At 35.8% G+C, this 25,883-nt stretch overlaps 2 protein-coding genes across 9 annotated transcripts in view; both read right to left on the bottom strand.

Moving 5' to 3' along the window:
- NR2C1 (nuclear receptor subfamily 2 group C member 1) overlaps positions 1–19,988 on the bottom strand; it is a 30,664-nt gene extending 10,676 nt beyond the window's left edge. The window contains exons 1-12 of one of the 8 annotated variants that reach the window (XM_032220814.1): positions 19,249–19,988; positions 11,493–11,545; positions 10,582–10,969; positions 9,282–9,357; positions 8,994–9,101; positions 7,730–7,957; positions 7,070–7,151; positions 6,371–6,550; positions 4,613–4,760; positions 4,435–4,525; positions 2,484–2,668; positions 88–253 (exon numbers count right to left, since the gene is read on the bottom strand). In XM_032220814.1, the coding sequence (XP_032076705.1) occupies positions 88–253; positions 2,484–2,668; positions 4,435–4,525; positions 4,613–4,760; positions 6,371–6,550; positions 7,070–7,151; positions 7,730–7,957; positions 8,994–9,101; positions 9,282–9,335 (1,242 nt within the window). In that variant the 5' untranslated portion in view covers positions 9,336–9,357; positions 10,582–10,969; positions 11,493–11,545; positions 19,249–19,988. The other 7 variants (XM_032220817.1, XM_032220815.1, XM_032220816.1 and 4 more) reach the window with 7 other exon arrangements.
- Positions 19,989–24,542: 4,554 nt separating this feature from the next.
- FGD6 (FYVE, RhoGEF and PH domain containing 6) overlaps positions 24,543–25,883 on the bottom strand; it is a 59,066-nt gene continuing 57,725 nt past the window's right edge. The window contains exon 21 of the mRNA XM_032221238.1: positions 24,543–24,782. Coding sequence (XP_032077129.1) covers positions 24,746–24,782 — 37 coding nt within the window. The 3' untranslated portion in view covers positions 24,543–24,745. The remainder of the gene's footprint in view (positions 24,783–25,883) is intronic.

Raw genomic sequence — 25,883 nt, 5'->3', positions numbered from 1 at the left:
ATATTAAATGTATATAAACTCAAACTTTAAAATAATCCCTACAGAAGTTAAATAATAGAGTTATAAATAAATGCTTATTTTAAGTACCCGGAAAGCTACATGAGCATCAGTAATTAGTGGGCCTTCTATTTCAACAATATTCATGCTTGCTTCTTCTCCAGCTAGATGTGCACTTGCTTCCATACTTTCTGCAGAACTCGGACATGGTGTACTTTCTCCTGGGTTTAATGCTTTTGCAAGAGTATCAAACGCCCTATAGATAATACATTGGATACTAAGATTAATCAACTACGAAAGGCACAAATATTTAAAAAAAATTATTGATCCAAAGAATACCAATTAAATTAAATTGTAAAAGGAAGAAAGAGAAATGAGATTCCAAATCCTGAATTTTGAAGACCAACCAGGCAGAACCTGAAATTGCAATTTATTTTTCGTACAAAGCACTGAGGCGTGAGCTACAAACACTAGTATCCTGTTAATTCATACAATTCATTCTTAGTATCTAACATGTCTAGGATCTCAAAGCACACTCAGTCAATGTTAAAAAGAAAGCTGTTACATAATTTTGAGTATCAGCATATATTTAAGATACTCTAAGAAATTCTGGGTCACACCTCAAGGAAATTAGTTATCAGAATCAAAGATCAAATTCAATCTGTGATGCAAGGTTCTGTTTCTTTTTAATCTAGTTAAGTACAGTTTCCTAATCCAGACATAAATTGAAACTATTGTTAATTAACCTACAAAATGATGATTCAAGGTACTCTACAAAGAATGCCAAAATAAAGGAGAAAGTGGGCATAATACCCATGCATATATCTCCTGTTCGAAAATCAAGTAGCGAGCATAACCAGGAGAGTTTTTGCACACCTCCAGTTGTGAATAGCTGCAATCTTTCCTGGTTTCTGTAATCTTTCTTGGTTTCCCTGTGCTCAGTTACTCAAGACCTAGTCATCTCTCATCTGGACTACTGCATATCCATGAGGCGAAATCCATTAAGAAGTTTCAGCTGGTGAGAAAATTATTTGGGGCCCCATATTATATATCATATTTTTCGGAGTATAAGACGCACCCCTTTCCCTCAAAAAAGAGGCTGAAAATCTGGGTGCGACTTATACACTGAATACAGCATTTTTTGCCTCCCGAAACCCCACCCCTTCACCAAAATGGCTGTGCATAGCTTTTAGGCGGCTTTCAGAGAGCTCCCGGGGAGGGCAGAAATGAGCAAAAAACAGGCTGATTTTTGCTCAATTTTGTCCCCCCAGGAGCACTCTATAAACCTCCTAAAGCCTATTCATGCCCTTTTTGGAGGGGGGAACGGGCTCATTTTCGTGAAAAACGGGCCGTTTTTGGGAGGTTTGCAGAGTGCAAAAACCTTTTCTTTAATTTGCCTCTTCAAAACCTTGGTGCGTCATATACTCCGGTGCATCTTATACTCCGAAAAATATGGTGCTTCTGCTCTGCAAACGTGACTGTCTACCAATCTGCTTGAGGGAAGATCAATGTGTTACGACCTTTAAAGCTCTTAATGGTGTAGGTCTAAGCTACCAGATGAACCTTAATGGTATAGGTCCAGGTTTACCTTTCCTGTCCTACTCTTGCCAGCAGAAAGGGCCTATTGCAGGTCCTGTTGGTCATCTCTCTCCTATCCTTCCATAAGAGTCTGAAAACCTGCCTTTGCCGGTTAGCCTGAGGATCCAACAGAGGAGTTCCATGCTTGAGGTGGATGCTTGATGGCAGATTCTACCTCCCCTCTTTGCTCTCTGCTCTTCACTCATCCATATTTTTGTTATTATATTGATATATTCTTACTGTTTTCTTTGTTTATTTTATTGTTTTATTATTTGTTTTGTTTACATTCTTTTAATTTCTCTTTTTTACAGGTAGTCCTTGATTTACAACCACAATTGAGCAATTTTGTTGCTACGTTTTATCGCCTTTCTTGCTAACGCTTATAAGTGAATTACTGCAGTTGTTAAGTTAGTAACACAGTTGTTAAGTGAATCTGGCTTCCCTATTGACCTTGTTTGTTAGGTTAGAAGGTTTGTTAGAAGTGACCCCAGGACACTGAAACCACCATAAATATGAGTCAGTGATCATTTGTTTGAATTTGATCACATGACCATGGGAATGCTGCAATAATGTGTGTGATAAATTACTTTTTCCAATGCTGTTCTAAGTTTGAACAGTCACTAAACAAATTGTTATAAGGATTACCTGTATTGTTGTAAGCCGGCTAAAATAGCCCCATGGCCAGATAGGGAGCAAATAAATTTAATAAATAAATAAATTTCACTAATAAAACAAAGTACATGTATTCTAACTAGGCATCTCTATGAAACTCTATTAAACACTTAGTTGACTGCTCCATGTGGTCTACTAAGATACCGTTGAACATTGAACATTATTTTTTTCATATTTCTTTAACATTCTGCTTTTCCTATGTTATGACAGAACATTTGGATATTATTACTCCTTACCTTGTAACATCAGCACTTGCATGTTCATCTTGCTGAAGCTCTGATAATGATGTATCTCCATTGCTTAGGTTTTCTATCATTGACAGATCCTCACTATTTTGAGATATATCTTTGGACTTACTTAGATTTGCTAATGAAGTTACAACATTGGCTAAAGTACTTAAATCTCCTTGACATGTTTCAACCTAAAGAGTGGGGAAAAGTCACTGTTATTATTGATAGGGATTATTCCTGACAATATTCCTGACATATTATTGCAGAATATTAGTTGGTAGTTTTATAAGGTGTTTGATTAATACATAAAATCACTGATACTAGTAAAATTATAACTAAAACTTATTGCTTAGCAATGTTTTTGACAGAAAGAGTTTTGTAGATACTAAGCTGGTTGAAATAGCTACAATCTTTATGTTAATAACCACTGAAATATTAGGTGGTACACAACTAACAATGACTACCAATTCTTTTACTTGCAGAAACAAGAATCCCAATAAATCTTGCCCTTAGATATCCATTTATTGCATGATATTGCAATCTAGAAATTTAAACACAGTCTCTGTCATGTAATAAAAGAGAAGTCATTTGTGTTTTGAATATAAAAGGGGAATTCTTGCATATCCAAACCTCCTCTCTATGACAACTTTATTTGCAGGAAGTACTTTTGTCTTTAACTGAATGTATATTTAATCCTTTTGTGATGACTAAAGATTCAATCAAACTAGCCAAAGATTAGCATAAACACTGAGGTGATGATACAAGGGGAAGAGTAGGCCAAAATAAAGTATTTTAAAACAATGTACAAAAGGGGCATTTTAACAGGAAAGGTACAAGCCTTTAAAAAAGGCACTCAAATGAACTCACTTTCTAATCACATTCAGAAATGTTCAATTTAACTTTATAGACATTAGATTATTCAAAACTGAGTAGTTTGACACCTAGTGAATTTTACCATCTTTGGGTATAAGAATTTTTAAACAGAGACTAAAGAATTTAAAATAATTATACACTTGGCAAAAAGCAAAAAATGGAAAGGATTTGGATTTAAGAAAGTTTTAAACAGATTGGGAGACCAATTTTGGGGGGAATATTGATTATTTTTGCTGTAAGAGTTGAAAAACAAGAATATAATTAAGTAATATACTTATGGGAAACAACTTAAATGGATCTAAATCTGTATTAGGAATGAGACTTGATGAACATTGCAAATGGACATTACAGGGAATTAAAGGATCAATCAGAAAAGAATTAAAATGGCTAAAAAGGGGCTTTTTGACAACTGGACTGAGATATTGCTAAGTAAAACTTCAGAAAAGGTTCAGATTTTAGTGGATACATTTGTAGAAGATGAGGAAAAAAATGAAAATACTTTTACCTGACATTACAGAATTTGAAGGCATAGAAGACAACAAATTTGAGATCACCAATATGGGACTATAAAAGACAAATCAGAAAAGGTTCTGGACATGGAACAGTTGTGACAAGAAATTCTGGGTGATGCATCTTTATTATTACAAAATAAAACATTGAAAACTCCTCTTGAATGCCAAAGATTAATGAAAGATCAAAATCTATGTTGCCATTGGAATGATTTAAAGGTTAAGATTATGAAGAACCAAAAAGAGAGAATATAAATTTGGATTATTTAATCAGGGAAAATTTAATTATTTGATATTTATGGTAACTCCTAATGACTTTTTTCCGAACAAAGACTGAAAAGATGGCAATTCCCTAATTGCATATAAATAAAAGTTAGGCTAAGGGGAGAAGATTTTTTTTTGCCTTCATCTGCAGGTGTATTTTCTTTCATCCACCAGATTTTTTTAATTTGTACTTGAAAAGAGGGTAGAATGTTATTACATTAGCTTAATGGATTGTATGATAAAACTTGGAAGCTACTTCTTTAATATTATAATTGTATTATATTATAAAGATCATTTATTTTATCCAATACCTTATCTGCAGTCATCAGTACTGCAGGTTCAGTCTTTAATCCAGACTGATGAATATTAACAAACATTCCAGACTCCAACATGCCTGTTGATCTGAAATGAAAGAACAAAAGCATTGCTTCATGGTTTTAGAAAGGTCTCAATGTCAAAGTGATTGAAACTAGATTAATATTTGCATACCTTGCTGTTTCGCTATCTGTTACAAAAGTGGGAGTTGCTGTAAGTGGGCTTCGCAAATCTTTTCGAATATAAATCTTTTCTGTAGAAGCTGCACAATTTGAAGATTTTTCTCGTGATGCTTCAACAGGTTTTCTTTCACACTGTACAGCTACAAAGAATGGTGGAATTATCAAAATCAATTCAATATTCAACCACATTTAGCTTTAGCTTTTAGAAACCAGTTTTGAATTTTTAGTTACTTTGTCAACCTGATAGTTTTAAATGTAATTGCTTCTTGTATTAAATCTAACCAATTTCTTTTGAAACAACCTCAGATATTATTGATGATTATCTTATGGTTTGAAATTTGGTATACAAAATAGCATACCATCATTTCTTTCATATGTAATTTCTAATAGAATTAATTAGTATCTATTTATATAAATGTATGAAGGTTTTCAAAATTTATATGATCGTAAGATCAGAATTCATGCAGGGGAAACAGGAGGTTAGGAATAAGAAGATCATAACTTTATAGCAGTTTTCTAATCATTTTATTACTGCAACGTTTCCAATATTGTATTCATATCAATGCATAGTTATGCAAAACCTAAATAAGCACATTTATTGTTATGTAACCATATATTTCATAAGAAAATATTAGTTTGCTAACATTTCTGCAACAGTAATTTCCAATCTTATAATGTCTCTGGAATATTTGAAGATATTCATTCAACTAATTTGTCTCAAGTTTGTATTTGTTATTTCTGGAAAAATAGTGAGCCCAAAGGGCTTAGCGAAGACTAATAATAGGTTTATTTATTGTATAATTGTGTCAGTTTGTACAGCAAGCTCAATCCTCTCATTTGGTTGTATGTTTTAAAGCAATTACAATATATTTCATATATCTGATAAACTTTCAAGGAAATAGCTACTTATTTTATTGAGAATCTCCAGAAAGCTCCTAAGGAATCTTGTGGTTTGTTCAAACAGAATTTGCTTCCTGATGCCACTGATTTGAGCTTCAGAGAAAGGTCTCTTTCAACCCAAGTAAACAAATGAGTTGTTTTCCATAGATGTCAATATGTACAGTTCTCTATTTTATAATGGTGGAAAAGACTGGGACTTGCAAAATCTAAAATTTTCTTACAACTTTAAGATATACTGCAAGCCTCTTTATCAATATTATATATGCACACATATAAGAATTCTAACATACAGGTAGTCCTTGACTTACAACAGCTTATTTAGTGATGGTTAAAAGTTACATCACTGAAAAAAGTGACATGATCATTTTTCACATTTACGACCATTGCAGCATCCTTATGGTCATGTGGTCAAAATTCAGACATTTGGCAACTGATTCACATTTATAAAAGGTGCAATGTCCCAGAATCATGTGAACTCCTTTTGTGACCTTCTGAGAAGCATAGTCAATGGAGAAGCCAGATTCACTTAACAACAAAGTTATTAATTTAACAATTGCACTGATTTATTTAACAACTGTGGCAAGAAAGGTTGTAAAATGGGGAAAGATTCACTTAATAAACGTCTCATTTAGCAACATAAATTTTATGCTCAATTGTGATCATAAGTCAAGAACTACCTGTATAAGAATCCTAAGAAAAAAGATTGTTCCAAAAATAATTTAGGTTTCACAGCGTAAGTGGCATTTTCTTTCTAAACTTTTAATTTATTATTTACCAAAATAAATGTATCATGCAATAACGGTGCAAAAAACAATACAGCATTACATGAGTTTATGTCTTTCGAACTTACACTCTTGTTTCATTCCAAATGCAATACATCTCTGCAACCTACAGTATTGACATCTGTTTCTATGATGCTTGTTAATCACACAGTCTCTTGTTCCCCGACATGAATACACTAAATTCTTCCGTATACTTCTTTTAAAGAATCCTTTGCAACCTTCACAGGTCACTGCTCCATAATGGCGTCCTGATTTCATAACAAAATGTATTAATTTTACTCTAAGTTTGCTTCTGTTTATCAAATACATACTAACAAATGTACTGTTCTCAGAACTGCTGAATGCTCAAAATGTTCTCAAAATACAAAATGTTTTATGCTTAAAATGAGATAAATGTTGCCATTGAGAAAAGAATGCAGACTTATGGAATATAGACATTTCTATATTTCTATCATATGCTCATCAGAGATACTCATGTCAACTGCATGGAAATAGAAATTGTCATGCTCAAAGAATTGTGCTACTTATCACATATAAGTGCTATTCAAAATGTGTCATTTAAAGCAGAATTAATTCATGCTTTCAACAATTTGATTTTTCCTTTCTGTTGTGACAAATTGTTTTTAATAGCTCATAGCTTTAATGCAATCCCTTTTATGCAATGTTTAAGTGTATTACTCATAAAAGAAAAAGAAAATTAAGTTAAATGTGTCATAAGATGAACATAGGTTAAAAAGTCTTCCAATTCATTCTGCATAGTGATTTACCTGAAGCCTTGTCTCCACAAACAACACATAGATCAAATACTTTATTTAGGTTTTGATCTGTTGAAGAATTGTCTGTCAAAATCTGGAAAAAAAATTACAATGTAATACATCTTGTTTTCACTAACTTCTTTTCTTAAAGTCATATCAATAGACAAATTCCCCAAAACAAAGGAGGGTAAGCATATTTCAAAGGAGTACGTATTTGGTAATATTTCAGAAATTATTATAGTTTTACCTATAATTGTGCACTGGTAAAAACTGAACAGGAAATATAAAAATAATTATGATTAAAGGCATATGAATCATTCTTTAATTTGATTTTTCTATTTTACGGTGTTTCAGAATCTATTCAAAATCAAATTGTATTTACTTTAGAAAATTAAGACTTAATTTAAGATGCAGAATATCTAGAATATTTATAAATATAGTTTTATTATAATTTTTCTAAATTCATGACTATTTATTCATGAGAATAAAACTATTCACTGGACTATATTGTTCATTATCTAATTTATATCAAAGAACTCAGCACTTGCATATTCCTCTTATCTCAAGTTGCTATATGTTGATAGCATGAAAATGCTTAGCATAACTACTGGAAACAAGGCTTTCATTTTTAAAAGTTGTATGAATAAGCTATCATAAAATAGGACACCTTACCTGAAAGTGCTGTGCCGATATATCCGGGGATGTAAAAAACAGTTGGCCTCCTGCAGCATCGGGAGTTGTCAGAAAAACCTTTCCTGGTGTAGCATCTTGTCTTGCAAGGATCACTTTACTTGGGGTAGAACCATCATGATTTGTTAAAATGAACTGCTTGCTTGTTGCAGTCTGATCGAGTGCTGTCACAATCTGAATTTTCTGCCCTGTCTGTTGATCTGTAACAATCTGGTGACATATTTACTTCAACTTATTATTGTGGTTTATTATAAAAAAAAGTTTTTAAAAGATGTGATCTAAGAAAGCTGTGATATTATCAAGTTTGACTGACAAAATGAATCTTCTTTCAGACGGTGAGTATGTATAATATTCCATGAATTAGTATTCCATTAAGGACAACAATATTTTAACTTTAAACATTGTGCCCAGATAACTCTCAGAATTCTTGTCTGTGGAAAATTACTCAATGGAATATATTTTATAGTTTAGTTCTCAATTTACCAATAATTAAAAAAAATCTATACTTGGTGGCTTGAAAAGAATTTTAAAACATTTTATTAAAGAAATAATAGAAATCAAAACCCTAAAAAAATGTGCACATATTGGAATAGATTCAGTTCTTTTCAATTTATTCCTGAAAATGTACAATAGGAAAAATACTAGACAGGCATCCATCCGTCTTTCTCAGTCAGTATGTTGGATAAAAATTATTATCAAACACATCTGAACAACATTAGATGAGAAGGCTTATCTAATGCCTTAATGATATATCATTCCTTTTATACTACTGTAGGTATGTAGTATTTAAGTACATTCCTTCCCTCTATTTCTGCATTCAGAAGGTGATCTTTTCTCCATAAGAACACATGGGAGCTTTCACAGTTGCTTGTGTTTTTCTGGAAAATACTTTTAACTGGAAATGAAAGAAATCAATATTCTGACTGTTTTCTTCTGACTTGTTCCTTGGCTTGAAGAATTAAGAGATACACAAATCTGAAGGACAGAGCAATGGTTTGTAACTCACCCTCTTTCTAATACTGAAAATATTGGCAGCTTTCCTTTTATAGAATGTTTCTTTTAAAAGATATGATCATATTATGTAATAAAATAATGCATGTTATGTTGTATTCTAGATATTTCCACTTTATTATTTTTTCTGCATATTTTTCTAGGGCTTTAAAATCATCCTATTGTACACCTGATGTTTAGATACCAAAATATTTTTCAATTATTTAATTAAGTACAAAAAGAAACAGATTTTTACCTGTATCCGCTGTGGTAAGGAAAGTCCTACATCAGCAGGAACAATCTGAATTCTTTGTGGTGTTCCGTCCATTAATGTCTGTGTAACAGATCCTTGGGACTGTGTGATCTACAAAAAAAAAAAAGGTGAAAGTTGTGTTCTTTATTGGAAGTAAACTCTTCTAGCACCGGATAAAGTTATTTGCTTTGTACTCAAGAGGTCTATAAAATTCTAGTGTTGGATAATGACCTGCTAGAAAATTTCTATATATTCCTTATTATTATAAAACTTTTTTAAAAATGTAAATACCTCCCCCATTTGTTGTTCCATAATTTGATGGGCCAATTCCTCAATAGTTGCCATGATTCTGAATCATCAGTATTCCCTGTTAAAGAGATATTTTCCTTTTAAAAAATTACAATACAAATAATGAACAATTTGGGTAAGAGAAGTAGTTGACCTCATGTTACTTTCTTTAATTTCCCTCTTTTTTGCAGAGAAAAATGAGTACCCTTCTCGTCTATTCCATGTAGGTTCATGACATTAGCATTTCCTGCTTATGCAAAAAAAAAAGAACAGTCTTCTTCTGGCAACCACAATTGGTACCAGTAATTGATCATAAAGTGAAGCAGTCACTAAGTGAAACCATGACAGCCTTTATAATCTTAATTCAGTTTTCCTTTACTGAAAGTCTTAAATGCAAGAATTGGACATAAAGGTATTTTTCATCACCTTCATTGCAAACAGTTGCTAAACAAGGTATAACTGCAAGCAAAGCAGTCACTAAATGAGGATTACTTCTATTGTTCTGCATTCCCAATTGCTTATTCACCCAACATACTCTATTAAAAGAACAGATAAAGAAAATATCATGTTATATGGCTATATTTAAAAAAATGGACTTGACTGTATACATAATTACAAAGTTTTATTTAAGGCATCTTTTAAAATTTCATTTTGAACAAATATCTATCAATTATAGAAGTGTATATTTCCTTAAGAATTAAGTATTAATTTCAAAGCCAGCATAATTTCTAAAAAATTCCTCCTAAAGAACATACTGTGTTTCCCAGAAAATAAGACAGGGTCTTATTTTCTTTTGACCCCCCCCCCCCGGAAATAAGCACTTGGCCTTATTTTCTGGGAGGTCTTATTATTTTTGAGGTGCAGGAGGTGGTGAGCCTGGTCACCTCATGGCTGCTGCTGTGTTACAATATTTTCGGGGAGGGCTTATTTTCAGGGGAAGGCTTATTTTAGTGCATACACTCAAAAGCCCGATTGGGCTTATTGTCTGGGGAGGTCTTATTTTCAGGGAAAAAGGGCACCTTCTAGGATAATGTTTTTAGAAGCAAATATTTGTATAAGAAAATATCTAAATAGCAATCATAATAATAAATCTAGGTAAACAGGAAAACAGTTTTTTCCCCATCTAAACTGAAGCCATAAAAGGCTAGACTGGTGTTTTTCGCAGATCTTATTCTGGCATTCACTAGAAAGACAATATAAATTTTATCTGAAATACATGCATGATTTTACTACACACAGTCTTTGACTTATGACAATTGGGATCTAAATCTTGGTTGCTGAATGAAGTAAGCAAGATGCCCACATGAATTATTTGCTCAACAACCGTAATGCTGGCACTCCTGGTTGAGGTCATTAAGTGATCCAGGGTGGTTAAGTGGACTGAGTGAAAGAGCAGCCTGCCAGAGTATTTTGGCTTCCCTCCAAGCATGGAATAGAACTTTAAGATTTGACTTCCGTTTTTGCAACGTAGTGAAAGTCAGCTTCCTTCTGTGCATAAAGAAAACGTCTTTGCCAGGTCACAGGAACGGAACTTGGAGTTCCAGCATCCAGGATCCATTTCTGGAGTCCAGTGAAGGAATTCAGCTCCCCTTGGCAGGCAGCTCTTTCAACCAGTCCCAGAGATAAGAAGAAATCTTCTTGGCAGGCAACTGCAGCATGCAATCTTTCCTGTCCGCCTCCCCACTGACTTTCTGGAGAAGCAGATAGAGACAATTACAAATGTCAATCACATAATTTCAAGGAACTTGGCAACTGGTTGTAAGTGCAAACAAGTTGCCAAATGCCCCCAAAGCATTGTGACCATGAGGGGAATGTTTTATGAGAGCTGTAATTACTTAATGGACCATAAAGTACCCTTTCCAAGACCATTATAACTCTGAATGGTTAAACAACAGGTCATGACTCCCTTTATATAATTCTTTTTTTTAAAAAAAACCTACTTATTTCTTTTCATTTTTCTTTAATATAATTCTAATTTTTGTATTAGATTGAACTGTTATAACTATATCCTTCCTAAATGATTAATCCACACTAGAAGGAAGGCTTTATGTATTTAAATACCTAAATGTTATTTATGAATACACTGATGTCAGGTGTTTAATTTTTCTTGTTTGTATTATTTTTCAAATTTTTCTTTTATTCAGTTCTTTTATTCTGTTCCAGTTAAGTTGAATGATGAAATATAAATAAACAGAAATCAAGCATTCTTCTTACCATAAGTATGTTATACTTCAGTTCCTGTAGTCATAATCATTATTTGGAGACTCCTGTGAGTTTATAAAAAGAAATATAATTCATTATAAAGCATTATGAAATCAAAAAATGGACTTATAGAAGGATTTTCAATCAATGCAAGAATTAGCCAAATACCAAGCACATATATTTTATTAAAATTTAATTATTTGCAGTGAAAATTGCCGGTGACTTTTTAATATTTTTAATTGATTATGACTATTTATGCACACATTCATGAATAGATTGTATCGAGATCTGGATTCTAAAGGGAAAGGTGATTTGGAATGCATACTCATCATACCTGTCAGCACCTCCTTAGAGTAGATGCATTTTCATCAAATTTGTGTAACAGTAATTGTGTAAATCAGAAAAGAAATTGCTGATAGTGCAAGATGAGTGCCTATACATAAGAAGCGCAATGGCTGTCCAATGCTAGGCTATCATCCAGTTTTCTAACATTTGACTGAAAAGTATACTACATGGCAAACTCAGCATTAATTAACAGCATTAATTGGATCCAAAGAAGCAGGATTCAGGAGAACCAAGTCTCAGCCACTGATTAGCATTTTCCCATGCTAATTATGAAGAACAACATCATACTAATTCCATGCAGCTATTCAGACCCCCTGTCCTCTCTCCAGCAATATCCACTCAGCAGGTTATGAATCAGGGATGTATATTTGTCGCGATTTCATTCAACTCCTCTATATTAGGCAAATTATCAAAAAAGAAACACCATCTACTACAATGGACAATAAAAAAATCTTGGCCCTTAATTGGTTATGATAAAATTCTATTGGAAGTATAAACATAAGTTTCTTGACCTAATTTACAAAAAGACCTAAGCTTTACTTCAAAAATCTGAAACTTAGGAATGTAGGAAGACCATTGTCAAAGATCAAATACCTTACCAGCATTTTTGTGCCTAGATACAGATGAGTCTATACATTAGCTAGACTCAATGTTTCATCTCCATCTTTTCCAGAAGGATATGAAATGGCATACCAATACAATAACATCCATGCACATAGAAGAAATTGAATGAATGCCATGTCTTTGTCACCCTTTTATTCAAACTGGCCTTAAAGACTCAATTTCACTTCTTTTAACAAGAGACAGGTAATATATAGACGCTAATCTTTTGCTGTTGATTCTTCCAAGCAAGACGATCTTCATGATTCTTAACATCACACTATATGTCCAAAATATTTAAGCTTTACTTTTTTATTAGCATTTTCATCTATTTTTCTCCATATAGTATTGGCTATTTTATTCTTACACTCTATAACAGTGATGGCAAACCGTTTTTTGGTGCGCAGTGGGGTGCCATGGGCGTGCCATACATGCACATGCTTCCTCCCTCTGCGTGCATGCGTGCACAGCTAGCACTCCTCCCTGCTTTTGGCGCTATTTTTTCACCCTCCCCAGGCTCCAGAGGCTTTCTAGGAGCCTGGGGAGGGCGAAAACAGCCTCCCCTCCAGAGACCCTCTGGAGGCTTCAGGAGATTCCCTGAAGCCTCCGGAGCACGAAAAACCAGCCCTAGGGGCCAACCGGAAGTTCAGGAACAGATTTCCTGTTTGCTCATAGGGCCATTTTTTGCCCTCTGGAGCCTTCAGGAAAGCCTCCTGAAAGCTCCGGAGGGCGAAAAAACAAAGTTCAGAAACGGATTTCTTGTTTGCTCGTAAGACTGTTTTTCACCCTCCGGAGCCTTCAGGAAAGCCTCCGAAGGGTGAAAAAATGGCCTCAAAAGAAGGCTGAAGCCAGCTGACAGGGCAACACCTTGCATTCCCTGACAAATGGCTCCGTGTGCCATCTGTGGTACGTGTGCCATAGGTTCGCCATCACAACTCTATAAAGTTCTCAATGAATTTCTTGAGCACCACAATTCAAAGGTATCCATTTTTCTTCATTCATCTTTTTGAATGATGTTGTCAAAGCCATATTTTACAACTCAGAAAATTATGATCTTGTCAATATTGTTCTAACTTTCTTGAGAATGTTATGTCTCTGCATATATATGTAGTTGTCAACTTACAGTAGTTTATTTAATGAATGTTCAAAATTATAATGGCACTAAAAAAAGGTGACTTATGACCACTTTTCACATTTACAACCATTGCAGCTTTCCCTGGTCACATAATCAAAATTCAGATGTTTGGCAATATTTATGAGTTGCTTTGTCCTGGTGTCACGCAATCACCTTTTACAATCCTCTGACAAACAAAGTCAATGGGGATTCACTTAACAAATGTGTTACTAACTTAATAACTGTAGTGATTCACTTAACAACTGTGGCAAGGAAGGTCATAACATGGGGCAAAACTCACTCAACAACTTTCTTGCTTAGCATCAGAAATTTTGGGCTCAATTGTATTGTAAGTCAAGAACTATCTATATTGTCTACATATGGTTATTCATTAACCTCATATCCTGGGCTTGTATTTCCATGTAGGCTTTGGATGTATGCGACTGCATAAACACAGACTAAATTTGTACATGGTAATTTTGTACGGATAGTGCTCAACCTCAAAATTGGGAATTTCCATTGCTAAGCAAGGTGGCTATTGAGTGAGTCTCACCCAATTTTATGGTCTTTTTGCATGGTTGGCAGGTGAATTACTGCAGTTGTAAACTGCATCATGCGGTTGTTAAGCAAGTCCAGCTTCCCTCATTGATTTTGCTTTCTGGAAGCCGAGTGGAAAAGTTGCAAGTGGTTATCACATGACCTGGGGTGTTTGAGATCTTTTGGAACCATGCTTCATTTAGTAGATAAATTGCCTTCTTAGAAATAATTTTTAAATTCAATTTTAAACTTTTTAAAATATAATATAAAGTTTTTGGATTAAATAAAAGCAAAAAGAATGCTCAGATTATTGATTGTAGAAAATTAGCAACTGATTTAGGATTCAGGTGGACTTTGAATTGTAATTTTAAATTATTAGAATTTCTGTCATGGGATAGTGGGACTTTGTGGTTTTCTTAGGCCAAACAAGATAATGGACACTAAAAATAGCTGAAATATAAGAAAGAGGACAATTGAATAAAGAATGAAAAATATTTTAAGAGTGTGTTCTGATGAAAATTTATGAAAAATGAAATATTTAGAAATGATGAATAGATTGTTAAGGAAGTAAGAGAACAAAAATTATTCTGGATAAATTTGAAATTAATCCGAGTTTAGATATAAATTACACTGTATTTTAAGAGAGATGATAAATTACTTAAAATTGTTTGCACTTGTTGAGATGAAGAGGGAAGTTGGGATGAAAAGTGATGAACCTATGAGATGAATCTATGCTAACCTTTTTGCCATTGTGTGCCAAAAGTGGGGGAGCGCAGGGGGATCTCCCCCCGCTTTTGGCGCACGATGGATCCCTTTATCACCCTCCCCAGCTCCAGAGGCTTTCTAAGAGCCCGAGGAGAGCAAAAAGCTCCCTCTGCCCCCCCAGAGGCTTTCCAGAGGCGTCTCCGGAGGGAAAAAAAACTGCTCAACGCACAAACCGGAAGTCTGTTCCCAAAAAATGGCTGAAAATGAAGGCAGAACTCGGATGGCCAGTGCACACATGCTTCGCGTGCCCTCACAAATTGCTCTGCGTTCCTTCCACCTGTGGCACACGTGCCATAGGTTTGCCATCACAGACCTATGTGATGAACATATGAAATGAACCCATGAGATGGAAGGTCATACTACTTTGACATTCAAGTAAATAAGTTAGGTTTTTCTTCATATTTTTCTTTTTTATATTTTGTAGTCTGCATACTTTTTCTTCTATTTTTACTCTTCAATAAAATTATGGGGGGGGGGGGACAGAAGTATAAAAATTCCAATAGAAAACAGGCTAACCATGAAGCAGGCAAACAAATACATTAAGGAATGTATTAATACACGAAGAAGATAAAAACATCCTCTTGAGCATGCTTTTAGATCTTAGTGATTTTCAGCACCTTATTTGTTTTCCATTATGCTTGGATTGGCATTATATGTTTTATCGTGCCATTATATGCCCAGAATTTATTAGGACTGCGGGAGAATATAAACACTGGAAATAAATATTACAACTAAGATGATGGTGATACTATATGTTCAATCCTGTCAGATTCTCAGTGATTGTATTGACCACCTCTCTCTCCATATTTTCCTACCTTCTTTCAGTTGTTTTATGCTCTGGTTTGGGTTGCTTTGATGGCATCTAATCTACATGTTTTCTGGCAAGCCTCATTTTTTTAAATAACCATTTTGAGCATGCCTTTTCCAGTTAATTGCATGACATGACCAAAATAAGTAAGGCAGAATTTTATGATTTTTGCCTTCCAGTGAAATGCCTGGTTTTAAATGCTCTTGTCACCTTGCTATCCAAGGAACGCGCAGGAGCCTTCTCCAACTCCACAACTCAAACAAGTTGATTTTCCTCCTTTAATAGTTTTTTTATGGTCCAAAAACTAATGTATCAATACAGTAATAATGCATTACAATAGTAAAGGTAGCTAACACTCATCATTCCCCAAATGCTTCCTAAAAAAGTTGTTTTTACTATTTTTCAGAAGATCGTTATGAGCAGTGATCTGACAGTGATATATTGATAATGATACACCATTGAAAAATGTATTGAAATGCATATGTCAGTTTAACACACAGAAGGCAATCTTAAAAAGAATAGAAGCCAAATTTACACAGGATTGGAAGATGAAAACCAGCACTCTGAATTGCACTTAGAAATTTATGAATAACCAGCTTCACAGCAGTCAGTGTTAATTGGAGCTTTTTGGTGGTCTTAAAAGTCAGACCTTTACAGTATCTTCATTTTATGGGAAATAGGTAACCATGTGACTACAAAAATAGCCAAGTCACATTGTATTACAAAATCTTTAGATACTGCTGAATTATTGTTGAAATTAATTTTTCACCATTAGCTATGCAGATTAAAGTTGCTAATAGTTATTCCATAATACCCTAAGCATCACAGACACCTTAATCCTGTTATAGCTTCTTATGTTTCTATTTTTGGCAAATGTACAAATCACATCTAAAAATTACTTGTAAGCACTTTAATCATTTTAATTTCTGCAATGTTCAGTTGAAAGGGCTAATTGATAACTGCTTGAAAACTAAATTTTCATATGGGTGTTTCACCCATCCTCACTTTTTTTTAATAATAAGAACAGCAAAAATTAACACATAAACTTTTTAAAAAACAAGCAACAGAAAAATCTATTAATCTTCAATAACATCTTTGCAATAGTATAATTGATCCTATCCAGCAGAATTTCCTTTTTGAGATAATAATCGCTTTTTAAATTTGGAGAGAATAAGTTTAACTAAGAATTATGTTTCAAAAATCACATTAGTTCACTATGATTTTTGAAGTTTACAAAATTGAATTTTAAAATGTATATCAGAAATATAATACTCACACTACAAATATATAATACAAAGTATGTACATATGGATATTTTGAACATAGATTACTCATAAAATGCAGAAATGGCTACAATTTTAGTATAATCATATGCTAAATAAGTAGGTTTCAGATTATCAAAGTGATATTTGTGATCATTTTGCACACTTTCCCATAATTAATTTATTTAACTATTAAACTAGATTGAAGGGTTCTATATAGTAATACTTGCTTACATGCAGAATTATCAAATATATATTTTGTGCATTTTAAGAATCTACATTATTTTTCAAAGCATTAAAACCAAATTCTGGGAAAATAGAAAAGAACAGTAAGTACTGTTTCTGATTTCTAATAATAATTTTTAAATACATGGCAATTACTATCAAACACCATAAAGCCAATTTCAATAAGAACAGAATAGAAAGGTTATCTCTGAATAATCTGTACGATTTACAATTGTAGGCACATTGCATAGTGGAAATACTCTAATTTTTATTGCTAACATTATCAGTTGTAATATGTGAACAATTTTTATACCACAATTTTTAAGAAAACTCAATGGCTGCTTTAATACACACAATTAAAAATACACAAAGAATAAGCAAATAGATGCAAAACTAAAGAAAGGAAGAGAAAACAAGCAATCTAAGAAATGCATGTTAAGAATAAGTAACAGAATGGGCAAGGAAACACTTTTAGTGTCATTTTCAAAGAAAACCTGATATGTATCTCTTTTATTGAATCAAAATACAACATCCCAGACTTCAAAGCCAGATACTTTTTGATGTCACTAATGAGAAGTATTCTGGCCACCAGGAGGCAGTGTGTACCTAGTTTGATTATGGTTGGGACTCACTAGGTATATATGGGTTTATCAGGAATTGAATTTGCAGGCAATTGCACTTTAGAAGAATATGTATTGCCTCAAAATAAAGTCAGCAGAACAGTATTGTACCGTTCAGCAACCTTTAAAAAACCCCAAAATAAATACTCCATCACTATTTTTGTTGCCCACCCCACCAAATATATTGTAGAGTGCCTCCAACATCTCCAGGTCCATCAATTCCAATTCTGCTGACACACTGCTAGCCTCTAATGACCTGATCAGCATGCCAGGTATTCCTTTTTAACTAATAATTATTTTTAATTCATCAACGTGACCCTTGTACAATTCATTAGCTATAAGGAGCTACACAATCCCAGTGGTGAATGCTATTACAGGGAGGGATGAGAGTCATTAGAGGGCATGACATAATGTAACATCTGCACTATCTCTAGGAAGTGCAGAAAAGAAAAAAGTGGACTGTATATACCATGCTAAAAAAAAGGGAAAATAATTAGTACAGTATTTTCTAAAGCAGAAACAGGCAACCAGGTACTTTGCTACATTAGTTATGGAGGACAGCTTCAAATCCTTACCAAAGATTAGTGCAGAGTAAATTCTCATCAGCCTGAGAATTTAATTAAATCATAGTTAAAGTGTTTTGCGCGAATTATGATCCCACATAAAAAGAGAGGAATGGAGGAATGAATCAGAAAATAATGTTTTATACCCTTACTCAAAATTATGGTTTAAAAGAACTAGAAAATTAAGCTTAATCTTTTAAAATCAAGAACAGAGGTTACCATCCCTTCTACATAATGCACTCTATAGACTGAGTGTAATTCTTGCACTCGGAGAGAGGAGTTACATAACTGTGTGTAAAATCAACATATCAGGAAAAACCAGGAAAGGGGTCAGTGACATCGAAGGTGCCAAGGCTTTGCAGTTGCCATTGTGTCCACTAACGTTCAATCATACAGGAAGGGATTAGCCTAGCCAGCCCACTTCCTCTGGAGTTTTGAGTAACAGGCCTCAAATACTGAGGCCACCCGAGGAGCCCTCCGTCAACCAGTCGGAGGGAGGCTCCAAGCCCGCTGTCACTCGCCGACACAAAATGGCTGCTGCGGGGCCAGGCTGCAACGCTCCGAAGCCTTTCCACACCACAGCAAAGCGGCAGCCTAAGTAGCGACAGGGCCGACTCCAACGCCATCGCCTTCCCATAAACCTGAGGGCGAGGGCCATAATGAAAGCTAGGATCCGGGGAGGGGAGATGCAAGCCTTTCCTGTGGGTGAAAGGTCAGAGGGGCGGCGGCGGCGGCACCAAGAGGAACTACTTCTACCGCCCAGCCCATGCATAACGGCATCCTGCCACCACAGGGCACGGAAGAGGCCGCAATTAAGCAGCACCACGACGCCGCCTCGCCAGCCGATACGAAGGAGGGGAAGGCCTCTCTGAGCTGGGCTGCCACCGGCGGCGCTTCGGCTCCCTATCCCCGTCCTCTCCTCCTCTTACCTGTCAGGCGCAGCTGTAGCTCTCCGGGGTTTAATTTGTCGGTGGCGGCTCCGGATCTAGGAGGTCAGAGTTCGTGACCCCGCCTTCTACGTTCGGTCCTGTCCCGTCGTGTGGCGTGGCGTAACGTTCTGTTCCCCCTCCCCCTCCGCAGTGAGCCTCCGCCGCCCGCAGAACGGCTGCGCATGCGCAAAGGCAGCCCGTAGCGAGGGAAGAACGAACGTCACCGGCGAGGAAATGGAAGGAAGGGATACTTTTGCCTTTGGTAGCCGTAACAATGAGGGGAGGGGAAACAACACGAGAACTAGCTAAACATTTTCTGCGCGTGCTCGCGGGTTTTCCTGTCAATCAGGGTTATGTGGAGAGAGCTCTGGAAATTCCCGTTCGGTGTTCCGGACATTTTTCAGAGACGCATAGTAGGAAGATGTTTTATCGCTTGGAAGCCACCGGAGGACTTTTTCTAGACTTGGACAATAAGAAGGACTTGATGTAATTAATACTTAATGGATGGTCACCATTACTTTAGGCTTTACTGGGAAATCGAGGAAGCACTTTCCTTTGTTGCCAATATACACTCGGACCCGTATAAGTCCTTGGGGTCAAGTTTGGAAAGCATCTTTAATCTGACATGCTATTTATCATGCTTTAGAAAGTTGTTTTTGTCCTTTACCAGCGATCACTTTTTACTGTTGGAAGAAATGTCCTTCTGGGTTGGGCCCCAAGTGGGGAAAAAGACACTGGAGACATGGAGGCTGCTTGGAAAGATGGTTTTAATGATGGACAGGACCGCATGGCTTGAGTCCTGAACAGAAAAGGTGATCACATGCTTCAATGTTGGTGGACAAGAGAAGAGAAAGGGGGAAGAGAAGCTGAGTCCCTGGTTTTATGCCCTTTCTGGCCTTTGATCTTGATCTTGTATTCTGATTGGTTGTCAGACTCCCATGGGCCCATGCACGGGCAACTCTCTAGGCTGTGTTTTGAATCCAGGTTTGGTTGAGTTCTCAGATGCCATGTGGTGAGTTGGGTAAAGGGCCAATATTATCATGCCTTAATCCCAACATTCTGGAGCTGAAGGGAGGAACTCTTTATTATGTAAAGTGGACTAGCTCAGGCTTTAATGGCTCATTGACAAAGGGGGGTGGGCAGGAAGCTGCAGGAAGCTATTTTGTCTTTTAAAACATGTTTCTCCCTTTTCAAATCCAGAGAAATATTCTGCCTTTTCAATATTTCCTGGGTGATAACTTCCAGCATTACTTTACGTTTAAACATTGAGATGTCCGGATAGAAGAAGGAACTGCAGGAATATTTTCAAGATGCCTTCAGAAAATCTGTTTGCTGTCAAAGTTAGAAACTATCAGAGCTTGCTATTGATAGCACATGATCACTAAAGGGGGCTGCTTGCCCTTGTGTCTTGTGAAAAGGCTTGAACCCCCCCCCTTCATTCTTTAATTGGGAGGGAGGAAAGAGATAAAAAACTGAGTTAAGAATAGGCTTTGATTTGTTTTGTTAGGTTGTTGATTCTAAGGACCATAGATGGTAAAGGGAAATAACGGCCAGTGTCATCAGCAGAATCAAGTTTCTCCCATAGGAAGGAAAGGTGAAGGGATTAGGAAATCAGAAGATGACTGCTCCCGCTCTGTGCTGGTTTCCCAATGGTCTTTGGAGAGCATAGAGACCTCTCTGTCCACCTAGAGCAGCGGCCCCCAACTTTTTGGTCACAAGGGACTGGTTCTGTGGAGATAGGTTTTTCCGCAGACTGGAAGGGGTATGGTTTTGTGCGCTGTCTGCATCCTGTGGATGGGGCTTTGCTTTTTTGCGCAGCCCGGTTTCTGACATTTGCAGACTGGTGCCAGTCCACAGACCAGGGGTTGAGGACCGGACCTAGAGAGTTAATCAGTGCAGTTTAATTTGGAACATGAACAGTTCTCATCCCTGATGAAAAAGGCTATTTGGTTTTACATCACTCTGACCTAGCAAGGATCAAACCTCATGTGTATCTCTCTCTACCTGGGCAAAGTATCACTCCAAATGATTGCACAGAGAATTTATATCTTAATTATATTCTAGTGAAATGGTCTATAAAAAAAGTTCAGATGGTGACTGGATTGCTCAAGGCCAATCTAACTATATCCACTGCAAAAGTCTGCAATATGTTGGAGGATACATCTGCTGCAAATGATGTGCCAGTTTTTACCGATTTGACTGAGTTTAAGAGCTTGCCATCTGATCAGAGTTTAAGAGGTCAGTTTCAATGATGTGGGCACTCTTGTTTCATGATGGCTATTCAGATCCATATTTTTATGTATTTATAAATCACATAATGGCATGGTGGCCTAGTGGCCTCACACACTTGCCTCACACTTGGAAGCTTAAAAGTTCAGCCCTAGGTAGTGGTAGATGTTTCTCTCTTAGGGCAGAAAGAAAAAAATATCTACTGGAAACTCCACATAGGTGTCAGGAAGGGCATCTGGCCAGTAAGCACTCAGCTCCATCCAGTCACTCTGACTACCCCTAAGTAAGGGAGTACAGGATTGTAAAAAAATTATAAATTACATAAGTACCTTGCATAGGGTGATGCTGGAGGGTGTACAATCAAATCTCCAATACAATATGTAAACAAAAGGGGCAATAAACCAAGAATATAACAAGTAAAAACTCCCTAAAAGCGCATAGTTCTCTATCCAACAGCCAGGCACATTACGTGAGAAGACACAGCCTACATCTTATCAACTGGCAATGTCTTAACATAGGAATCTAAAGCATTCTGGTTGTGTCACATCTTATTGGATGGACAGAAATGATTAAGATACCCAGGTCTTTGTAAACATAGGCTTTACAGGTCATAATCAGCACATTATTGTATCTGGAAATGCATTGAATTGGTACAATTCATGTAGCAGAGTTATTACATAGGCACATCTTGCTATTACTGCCTGTACAGCCATATTATGGATCACATATAGCTTCCCAGTAGTTTTCAGGCAGAATCTAATTGAGTAAATCCAGTTAGTCGTCAGTGACTCTTTATTGAGGGCATTATTTATTTTCTTGAAATAACTAAATCCATAGATTCTAAACAAGAAGCACCCAAAAATAATGTCTTGGGAAAGATTCCAGCCATTATTATAAGTATGATTGAAAGATAATTTAGATCTTTTTCACTCTGGCTTCAACCAGATATAGCACAGAAAATCCATACCACTGTGCTCATGTTACTGTATCTCTAAAAAATTATTAACACTAATGAACTGATCTTGAGATATTGCTGGAATGGGTTGAGTATTTGCTAGAAAGTTGCAACTGGAGATTTATTTGTCCCCATGGCACTTGAATTATGAGGCTCCAGAAGGTTGTGTTCTTCTAGAACCCAAAGTGGTGGCCTGTTGAGACTAGTGACTCAGAAATGTAAAATTAAATGTCATCAGGAAAACTGATGCTTGACAGATGTTTTGAGGTTATGAAGAGGGTAATCTCTAAAAATCTGAAGTTCAATCCTGATGATGGTTAGATTATTGCCAAACCTGGTGGTAAAGTGGTAGTCACTATTAGACAACACAGCCCTCCCATAGCTATGGCTTGAGGGTTGTCTTATTTTCTATCCCTGGAAATTACAGTGTTTGTTCTTAGTGGCCAGGAAGGCCAGTAGTTACTTTTGTTTGCTAACTTCAGCCTTACTAACCTACCGTATATACTCGAGTATAGGCCGACCCGAATATAAGCCGAGGCACCTAATTTTTCCACAAAAAACTGGAAAAGTTATTGACTCGAGTATAAGCCTAGGGTGGGAAATGCAGCAGCTACCGATAAATTTCAAAAATAAAAATAGATACCAATAATGCCATTGCCCATTGAATAACATATACAGCCTGCCTGTGCCCATTAAATATACAGTAGCCATTGTAAAAATTTGCTCTGCATAACAAATTATTATCACACAATACTGGTGTATTCAATGAAATACTTCACTCACCTCATGATGCTGATGTCCCGCTGTGATGATGATGTCCCGCCTCCTATGACACACGGCACAGTGATTCCTATCATTGGATCACTGTACCAGAGGAGGTAGGACATCGCTATGTGGCTGCTTGCCATAACAAGGAGGAGGTGGGACATCGTTGCAGAGCGGCAGGAGGGGGAGGAAGGGGAATCGTAAGATAGCCCTGCATTACATTAGAACGTGAGGAGGGGGGATGGTGCGGTGCACGCTGCGCGGCAAACTGACACAGAGGGAGGGGAAACTCAGGGGCGCTGGGCCATTCACGAGCGTCACCCAGCAGCATGGCCCCGCCCCTTTTTCTCCTCCATTTCGGGCAAATTTTTCACTGACTCGAGTATAAGCCGAGGCGGCTTTTTTCAGCTCAAAAAGTGGGCTGAAAAACTAGGCTTATACTTGAGTATATACAGTATTTTCTGTGTCTTATGTTCTAATAGTTTTTGTAATTATTGTGATGAGGATAAAACAAAAATACAAAGAAAAGAACTGAACCCACATGAACTCCTCGAAAAATCATGTGATAGTGAAGAAACTTCTGCCAACTTAGAAGGACCATCTTAAAAATAGTGTTCAGAAAAAAATGAGCAGCTATTTCATTTTTCTTTTGATTCTAATTATACAATTTTTTCTGTGATTTCTGGATAAAAATATGCCTGAATCAGGCATATAGATAAAAATACCTGGATAAAGAAAAGTCATCCTCTAGTGGCTTGTTACCCAACTGAACAGCTAATGTTGCTTGACTATCCAAAGAGAGAGTTCTAGAAAAATTGGTGTATATTTACCATTACAAATATTTGGGTTTTTCCTGCTAAGATGTTTCATTAATTTTCTGTGAAAGAGTTTAGTTCAGACTTTAGTGAAAAAAATCCCACACAAAAATCTTCCGTGTATAGCACCAGCGAGTGATCAGACGCAGTATTATGGAATATTAAAAAGATAATTAACATTGTGAGAGATTAATGTACAATTAATCATTATAAAGTGACTTGTACATTGCCTCATGTAAGTCAATTAATAAACTTAAACATAAGTTATTTCAAATATGAAATATGTTTGGTAGAATGCACAGTAGAGTTCAGTTGATTTACCAAAGATTAAAAAAGAAATCCTAAAAGCTTACTGAAAAGTCTTGCATTTGCACATGTAAAATTAAATAACAAATGGAAAATTGTCCTTGGAACAGACCAGAGTAATATCTTGTTGTACTTTTCCATTGAATGATACTGTGGTTTATAAGGTTCTGTAATCAAGGAAATTTTCAAATTCAGTTCGAGTTTCAGAAATGATTCTGACCAAATGTAAAACAGTGACAGAGTTTAATAAATAACATATTTTGTATGACAACAAGTATTCACATTTCTTTAAAAATCATTATGCCTGAACCAGAGACTAGGTTCAGACCACACAAAAAAGGTTTTTCCTAGGCAAATGCATTGACTCTAACATACAGAACTGTAATATCGTTTAGTTATCTGACATTGTGTTTAAACCCAGAATGTGCTACAATATTGTGGCTTCTTGAAAAGCTTCTATCCACCTATTGAAAAAAAGAAAACATTATTTTAATAACAAAACTACAACCCCATCCCCACCAGCCTCTTCATTGATTTGGCAAGCTGCTAGTTGTGGCATCCCTTTTTGTGGTAAAGAGACGCACATAGTTTTGGCACATATGATATGAAACAAGCAGGGTTTTTTTTTCAAATCCTTCCTGTTCATTAGAAATCTTTTTTTTTTAATCACTCAGATGTTGCTAGGCACAAGGCTGGAAACAAGTAGGATTTAAAATAACCCTTTAGACTTAAACTATAATTTGCAGGAAAAAAAGCATTTGCTAAGAATAAGTACTGTATGAACAAAATGACTATCTGTTTCGAAGGTTATCTATTCTCTAGGGAAATAGGAAAAGCTAGGAATTTATGTTTCATTTCTTTGTTGTATCTACTGGTTAATGCTTTCTTGTTTCTGATAATTAGAGTCTTTATTTCATGTTCTATATATTTATCTATGGGAAACATGTCTGTAATGTTAGTTGTTCTATATTTTTATCTTCCCTGCTATTGAATGTTTTATGTGTCTATTTAAAAATAGGAAACAATAATTTTCATTTCTTTGTAATAAAAGTTTTGATTCCATTTATATTCTGTTCTGTCTTTGTAAGGGGAAGTTGTTTTTTTTCTAGTCAGCCAGCTCAACACAGAGGGCCAACAGTTATTATGACTTAGTGTTACAACATTTATTTCCATTTGCCATTTTATTTTGTTTATTTGTCAGTAAGGCACATAGACTATGGGTACCATATTTTCTCATGTGCCAGAGTTGGTGGAAGATGCTAGATAGAGGGATTCCTTTTGATGAGAGGTGAGAACAGTAATAACTACTACTAATAACACTAAGTCAGGAAAGGAAACTAAGATATGCAAACCCAGACAACTTCTGGGAGTAAAAGATTTCTAAACTTACAGTTGTGTTACTACATCAAGTATAATGATTTTCAGAGTATATATAATTAGAACATTCACCAAATTGGAATATTTAAGTAATTGACTTAGTTTATCCTTATTTAACAAAATTACAATCAAAACCATACTAGAGGATGTTACAGTTAGTTACCTTGAGATAAAATGGGAGGCCTATA

This window comes from Thamnophis elegans, chromosome 7 (genome assembly GCF_009769535.1).
Source record: "Thamnophis elegans isolate rThaEle1 chromosome 7, rThaEle1.pri, whole genome shotgun sequence".
NCBI lineage: Eukaryota > Metazoa > Chordata > Lepidosauria > Squamata > Colubridae > Thamnophis > Thamnophis elegans.
Note: the sequence above shows the minus strand (reverse complement) of the source record. Positions and strands in the feature narration are given on the sequence as shown.